Here is a 7,513-nt window from a genome sequence, read left to right as displayed (position 1 = left end):
ATATATATATAATATCTTTATCCTTTTTAAAGATCTTAAAAAACTTTAACGTTTTAAAAACTAAATTTTTTAATTAACAATACCTGAAATTGAGATGGGTCCATAATCAGTATTAATAGATTCATATGTATCACTGAAAGGTACCAATCGATCGGTTTCAGAATCGTAAAGGACCGCACTTGGCTTTTGTGGATCGGGACACCTGAAAAATAATTTTATAAACGATATAATAATGGTCTAAGTTATTATTTTAAGAAGATTAAAATGAACACTCACCAGCTTTCAGTTGATCCATAAATAAATTTCGCCAAATTATCTTTGGATTGTGCATCCTCCACTTGGCCGCATAATGAGACCAGAAGAGCTTGAGTGGCCTGAGCGAATGTCTGCGCTTTATGAAGATGACATAATGTGGCGGCCATCAGACTAGATGCGGAGGAATTATTAACGTTTATCTTTAAAGTTTCATCAATGCATGAACATAAATGGGTATTTGCAATTTCCGCAGCAGTTGACGAGAGTTGCTCTAAACGCCAAGGCACCAATAAGGATGTTGGTCTCGTCAAGCCAAGATGCAAAACGCCCAATCGCGAAACCGTAGCTGGACTGGCATCGGCGAGTTTGTGGGTCTCGAAGATAAACCTTTTTTTTACGAGCATTTGCGTAACATGCAAATATAGTCAAGTAATTAATTCATTAAAAAATAAAAATAGAGTTTATAAATTTATTTATTTTTGATGTATATAATTAGAATTTAGTAGATTTTGTCACTATGCATTACGAATGTTTTTATATCCAATGAGAAATAATAATGGAATCGACATCGATTTCATTGTCATTTCTCACTGCGTAGACCTTTAATTAATGAAATTTGTACCTTGTATAGCTACCAAGCTTAATTCCTATTCCATTGGGTAAAGTTAGCAGTCGATTATCATCTAGGGCTGAATTCAATGCCTCTGCCCATTCGGGTTCCACATCTCCATTAAATATGATCCAAGTCGCGGAATTCCCGGCGGACGTTACCACGCTCGATAAAACACCTTCCTTCCATTCCCTATTTATGCAATTATTTATACGATTTCAATATTCAACGCGTCCTAAATTATAAGAGAAATTATAATAGAACCATTAAAGAATGTTTACCTCGTTCGTGGATTTACATGACCTAATAATCTGCTCTTTGGTATCGCTCCAGGATAAACAATAATCTGTTGTATGGGTACACCAATTTTTGCCAATGCTTCAGTCAAACATGACCTGATCGAAGATTTTCCACTACCTGGTGGGCCGACTATGGCGACACCAGTCCTGCTCTTTAATAGGTCATTCAGTTGAATGCATCTGGTGGTAATCTCTTTCGTCAAACCCCGAGTTTCGCAGACTTTCAACAATGCGACGACTAGGTCTTCGCTTTCAGTAGAGACTGATAAAGGAAGATTAGCCTTCGGAAAGAGATCGTTTAACAACGATAGGAATTTCGTCGTATCTACCTCCGTTAATTTTGGAAGAGTCGATGCTCTGATCGAAACAAGAAGTCTACCAAAAAATAAGAAATCTTTTTAAATCATATATAAATTAATCATATATAATTTAAATCATATATAATTTAAAAAACAAAAAGTTTTTCATTATATATTTTAAAGATCTTAATAAAAAATCTCTCTTAATTTTATCAAAAACGATTCATATCTACCTTATTTCTAATTATCTTATAAAAATAATATTGCATGAATAAGACGAAGATTAATTTTTAATGTTATATTTAGTAAAATTTTCTCTTTCAGTATATATTAATTTAAAAACAGAACGTACCTGGTGGTCTCATCAACATCGGCAATCGGACGCAAATCGTCGAGTACAGATTTAAGCGCCCTGAGCCCCCAATCATAATGCGGTTGCTCGGAAAGTATGGTCCCGGCAATTTCAAGAGCCTCTACCAATCGTTTGCCGAGAGTAATCGCTTCTAAGAAACCGGCACATTCCAACAAAGTTTTCGCAATATCCGATTTATCTGGATGCGCCATGCTGATAGGCCTAAATAGTCGCGCTAAAGAATCCGGCAGCTTACGCCTGCCACCATACTCGCTTCCGGCTGGATTCATCGTGATAAAAATGCAACAGTGAGGATCTAGCTTGATCTTCTGATCGCCCAACAAGATCTCGGACGAGCCGTCCCGTAACGCTTCTTGAAGCGGTCTTATCAACATCGATACTGCACTCAAGGTGTCCTCCTCAAGACGATTGAATTCATCGAAGCAGCCCCAAGCACCAGCTTGTGCCAAGCCGCCTAAGATACGTTTCATACTGCCAGTGTCCATTCCTACATTTTGCAATGGATGTTTTAATTTCACGTATTAATAGTAAACCTATCTACCTTAATCTAATGTGATAATTGTCTGCCTCAATAATGGAAAAATAAATGTCTTACCTTCATCACAATTGAAAACGAGGACTAGTCTACCCAAAACAGATGCTAAAGCTTTGACACTTTCAGTTTTTCCGGTTCCAGCAGGACCAGTTGGACTTCCACCCAATCCAAGCTTCATAGCTTGCATGAGAGCTAAGAAACACTTCTCTGTTAAGGGAGTTCTCACTAAACCAATGGACGCCCCTTGATACTCAAAGCGATACGGTAATTCTGCATCGGCGCATCGTACTACGTACGTATCTTGATTCTTAAAAATACGACAGTAATGTAATAATAAAGTTAACAAAATATTAAAAATGTTTATTTAAAAATTTATTGTTTAAAATTTTAGAATGTATAGAGTGCGTTTTAAAGAATAAAAAATATCGTTTTGCTACAAATTTAATTTTCAATTAACAAGATGTTTTTTTTTCCAAAAAACTTACAATTTTGTAACTTCTTAGTTGTTTGTGCCATGTCCAGCTAGCATTCTCGCCTGTTACTACGATCTTTAACAGTTTTCGGGCCACTTGTAAATGATGAACAGTATCCAGAAGAAGCCCACGCGCTTTTAGCGCAGTTAACTTATCACCGGCGTCTTCCAATCCTCTGTATCTTGCTCTTTGTGTTTCTAGATATTCGACAAGCTTCTGCAGAGCTGCGCGACCTACTTTTAGAGCACGTTCGCAACGTTCGGTAAATCCTATTCTTTCCGACAGTAGCAATATCTGTGTGGGATAAACGGACGGATCGGGTGTGGAGTCATTCAAACATTTTTCCAAATTCTGACAGAGCGCATTTCTTATTCCCTTTTCGAGATTATCTAGCCAACGAGGTAGAGGTTCTGTGAGATCGACGGCCTCAGGTAACTTTAATACTTCTCCTTCGGGTGATACAATCGCCATTAACGAGTTATTTTCCTTTATTACTGAACCAATACCGTGATACAATTTTGGTAAATGAGCCTCCAAACCTCTTCCACTGCCCGATACCAATTCCAGAAGGTCTTCATCGCTAAGAAAGTATAATCTCGGATAAGCTGCTCGTTTCTCCTATAATTAATATTTTTGTCATTATAGTGATTGACAGGTAATAAAATATATTTTTTTTTTCTGATAAAAACTATTTTTCAGTTAAATGTCATATTTCACCTCCAAAAATTCGTCCAGACATTTTTGACATCTGTCTAACAGATCCTTTAAACTTATTAAAACTGATAATGAAAGTTGCCTTAGGGACGGTACTCTGGGATCTCGAGATACCTCTCCTATGAGATATCTAAAAATTTGAGAAAATATCAATTTAAATAAATGAATAAAAAAAAATACTAAAATTGCATAGAAGAATTAAATCAAATTAATATAATTTAACAGACCTAAATTCCTTATCGGCTCTGAACCATTTCCCAGAGTCATTAGGAGCCGCTCCACTTCCGTAAACCGGGTCCAAGTAGATCCACTTCCTTTGAACGCTACTGAGTGCTTTAATCCTTTCTTCGAGCTCTGATAAAGCTGCCTCGCAGCGCGCAGCTCTAGACGCAAACCTGTCGTGTCCTGAAGTGCCTTTCGCTCCTTCAAGCAAGAGTCTCAATTCCTCTATAAACGATTTATAATTTGAAACAAAATTAATAGATTATAAAATAGATAATAAAAACCAAACAGTCAATAATAATAAATATAAACGCGCGATACCTATTTTTGCCAAGAGACTGCCGTAATCTCCAACGAGTAAGATCATCATATTCTTACTATCGATTGATTCCTGTAACGGAAGTGACGCCGTGCTTTCCCAAACCTCCAAATCTATTAATGCTTGTCGGATCCCGCTCTCCGCGACTGCTCGTTTTGTTATTTCCTGAAATATATATATAATAAATATATATATGTCGCGTTTGTGATAATTTCAGAACTATATATGATATATACGATATACATAAATGTATATGGCTTCATATCTAGGTTGTTTTATTAAAGTCTTACTAAATATACCTATTATTTTTAACAATTTTTTCGCGAGATAAACTTTTCATAAAATAAGACCTTTTTTATAGGAAAAATTGAATATTGTAAATACTGAAATATTTAAAACTATCATTCCTTTTTTCAAACAAATCATCTTAAAAATTGTAAATTCTCACTTTTATTCGATCCTCGTTCTCTTTCAGCGCTTTTATACAAGCAAATAAGTGACCTAAAGTGATACTCCGTGGATTTTCGACCTTCAGGCCCAGTATAGGAATTAATTCAGTCCAATGCTCGTCAGCAATTTCATCTCCCCGAAGCGGTTGAATGGATTCGATCGCAGATCTAACTTCTTTTATCTTTTTACTGACGAAGGTATCAATTTCCATATTGTCATACAACCGAATCTTATTCTCCCAGGAATCAAGCCAATCATGAAGTCTCGGTAATCTTCTTCTAGCTACAGCCCACTCCTCGCTTTCTTGATTTTTCAACTCCTCCAAAAACTCAGATTGAAATCTACGATTGTGTTTGATACAATAATTAATTTATCTCTTATTAAAAATATCATATAAAAAAATAATTATGTTGACATAGAGAAGGAAACAAAAAGTTTCTAAAGTTTTTAGTTTCTAGTTTCATAAAGAAAGTCTTCGGTTAAAGAGACCTGTAATTTGACTCTTCAGTTTCCAATTCACGTTCCACTTGTGATAGATTAATGTCATCGTCTTCCAGGACATTTTCGAGATCCAAGGATATTCTCTTGCAGTCCGCTTTCAAAGAATCCAGCTGTTCGTTTAGATTGAGCCAACGTTCCTTCATCGATACTAACCAATCAAGAGTGAGATTCTCCGATCTTGCTGACCACTTGACCTGCCATCTTTCTCTTTCGTCCCTTAGAGCTATCGCCCTGTGACGGAGATTAACTTTAGCGTCCTCCAACAAACGCGTCATAACAGCCTTATGCTTTTCCAAACGATCTTCCAAATCTTGCAAAGCGGCGTGAGCCGCGTTGACGCCTGCAGGAAAAAAACATACAAAACGAAACCTTAGTTTGTATTTATCTGCAATTTACGGAAAATAGATTCTCTTAAAGAAATTATACGCTAATCTTATTTGGCGAGAACATTACCGTCAAGTTTTTCACTAGTCCACGCGGCCATAACTTTGGCGAGCACAGCAACGACTTCCATTTCCTCGGCAATTCCTGCTAATTGTTGCTCAATGCGTGCATGAGCCTCGTGAGCTAATCCGACTTCTTCTACATTACGCGGTCTACGTTCGAGCTCCTTGGACGCAAAAGACAGGAAGTCTACGATAGCCATCAAACGTGAGGATGCTTCCACTCTCAGATCAGAACTCAGTCGTTCCCAATAATGACGAGACGCGATTTCCAAATCATTCCTCGTCGTTGCTGTGTCGATGCATATGCACGAGATTTTTATCTCGCATCCGCGTAATTTTCCAACCTATCTCGACAAAAATTAAACATATACACCATTACTTAGTTAAATCAATATATTGTGAAGTTTTTATTATAAATGTTTAATACAAAAACAATTTAAAAGCTATTCATAAATAAGAAATAAGATGCATGTTAAAGTAATCAAAAATTAAATCTTGGAAACTGATATTTTTGTTTTTTATTTATTTATAAGTACATAATATACTTTCCCTTTCATTCCCATAATATGAGACTTACCTCTTGAGCCCACTGTTTCGCCTCTTTAAAAGCTTTCGCCCATTCTTGGGGAGGTTTACCTTTTAATCTAAAAAATAGACCGATATAGATGTATAATATATATTAATACAAATTCTTTTTAATTCATTAACACATTCACTGATCCTGTTTTAATAAATTTTTTTTTATAAAAAAATTAATAGAATTTTATTTGCAGTAATTTCTTACATAAAATATTATAGTATATTATTTTAATTTTACCGTTCACCAATGTCGATATTGGCCGGTGTTGCTAGATTTAGCCACTTGCTCCTAAATAATTCGAGAGTGGACAAGACAATTTCAACTTGTTTGTAAACGCCACTGAATAGATATGCGTTTTTCTGCACTAAATCACCAAAGCGTGCATCGGCGACGTCTCCGACACCTCTAAAATTGACAGGAATAGAAAGTGATCGGCGTATACCAGAATATAATTTTGCGCGAATATCCTCGAGTGGCGGTCTCCATTGTAAAGATCCATCCCGAAAAATGAGTTCCACTCGAATCTCAGACAGTTTCCTCGATAAGGATGGCAAGGCATTCCTGGATGAACAATAAAATAAAACAGTTTTAAGCTAATTATTTTCGAAAAAAACATCAGTGTTGTTAATAAATTTCATGTAATTAACTATTTGTATATACACAACACTTTATTATAATCAAAAGTTTCGGATTTTTTAGATCTCTTTTGAATTTTTTTCGCAAAGTTATACCTGTATGCTACACCTAACGCTTTCAAGAGTTGCCGATCCCAATGCAGCTTCCAAGCTCTCGCATTACCATGTTCTGAATCCACCACATCGACAATTGCCCTCATATTTATCAACGTTTCTTTCCATATGTTCTGATTTCCGACAAGGTGCACAGCATCGCCTTTCAACAAGCCCGATACATAATCTCGCAAAGTAGAGTGCTTTGAAATTAATTCCGAGTTTTGTCGGGCAAACTTCACTACCTGCCATAAAATATATTATGCCATAAATTTCATCAACTTGCAATATTAATCTAAATAATACAGGACGATTCTTTCTTACCAATTCTTTTAATCTAGCGGTATACACATCGACGAGATGAGGGTCAGACCAAACGATACCCGACTGTTCCTGAACAGCTCGCGCTAATTCGAGAGCTATCGTCAACATAAGCGGTCTCTGGGAAGGCACCATTCGATCGCCAATCGTGTTGTGGAATGTAGCGACCTGCTGAAGAGCTCTAGCTCGTCCTGCTAAAGACGAGGCTCTATCTACCAGCTCTCTAATTTCTCTCGGTAATTCGACGCCTTCGCCAGATAATGCTCTGGCTTCTCTAATCAGAGTCATTAATCGGGGATCGTAGGTCACTCGCATCATGCTAGTGCCAGTAAGTTCAACCACCGGCGAATCGGTGCCTAAGCTTAAATCCTTCTTGGCTATGTCGTCT

At 36.8% G+C, this 7,513-nt stretch overlaps 1 protein-coding gene across 1 annotated transcript in view; it reads right to left on the bottom strand.

Moving 5' to 3' along the window:
- Nucleotides 1-7,513, bottom strand: part of LOC108695082 (cytoplasmic dynein 2 heavy chain 1) — a 22,082-nt gene that overhangs the window by 10,901 nt on the left and 3,668 nt on the right. Inside the window, exons 8-24 of the mRNA XM_018204835.1 lie at nt 7,129-7,507; nt 6,808-7,049; nt 6,314-6,637; nt 6,074-6,140; nt 5,504-5,840; nt 5,039-5,390; nt 4,548-4,890; nt 4,102-4,264; nt 3,786-4,005; nt 3,562-3,688; nt 2,857-3,462; nt 2,432-2,678; nt 1,816-2,323; nt 1,147-1,539; nt 878-1,057; nt 277-642; nt 73-202 (exon numbers count right to left, since the gene is read on the bottom strand). Of these exons, the coding sequence (XP_018060324.1) occupies nt 73-202; nt 277-642; nt 878-1,057; nt 1,147-1,539; nt 1,816-2,323; nt 2,432-2,678; nt 2,857-3,462; nt 3,562-3,688; nt 3,786-4,005; nt 4,102-4,264; nt 4,548-4,890; nt 5,039-5,390; nt 5,504-5,840; nt 6,074-6,140; nt 6,314-6,637; nt 6,808-7,049; nt 7,129-7,507 (4,984 nt within the window). The remainder of the gene's footprint in view (nt 1-72; nt 203-276; nt 643-877; nt 1,058-1,146; nt 1,540-1,815; nt 2,324-2,431; nt 2,679-2,856; nt 3,463-3,561; nt 3,689-3,785; nt 4,006-4,101; nt 4,265-4,547; nt 4,891-5,038; nt 5,391-5,503; nt 5,841-6,073; nt 6,141-6,313; nt 6,638-6,807; nt 7,050-7,128; nt 7,508-7,513) is intronic.

Source organism: Atta colombica, unplaced genomic scaffold, assembly GCF_001594045.1.
Source record: "Atta colombica isolate Treedump-2 unplaced genomic scaffold, Acol1.0 scaffold126, whole genome shotgun sequence".
Lineage (NCBI taxonomy): Eukaryota > Metazoa > Arthropoda > Insecta > Hymenoptera > Formicidae > Atta > Atta colombica.
The sequence above is the reverse complement of the archived record's forward strand: the minus strand, read 5'-3'. Positions and strand labels throughout refer to the sequence as shown.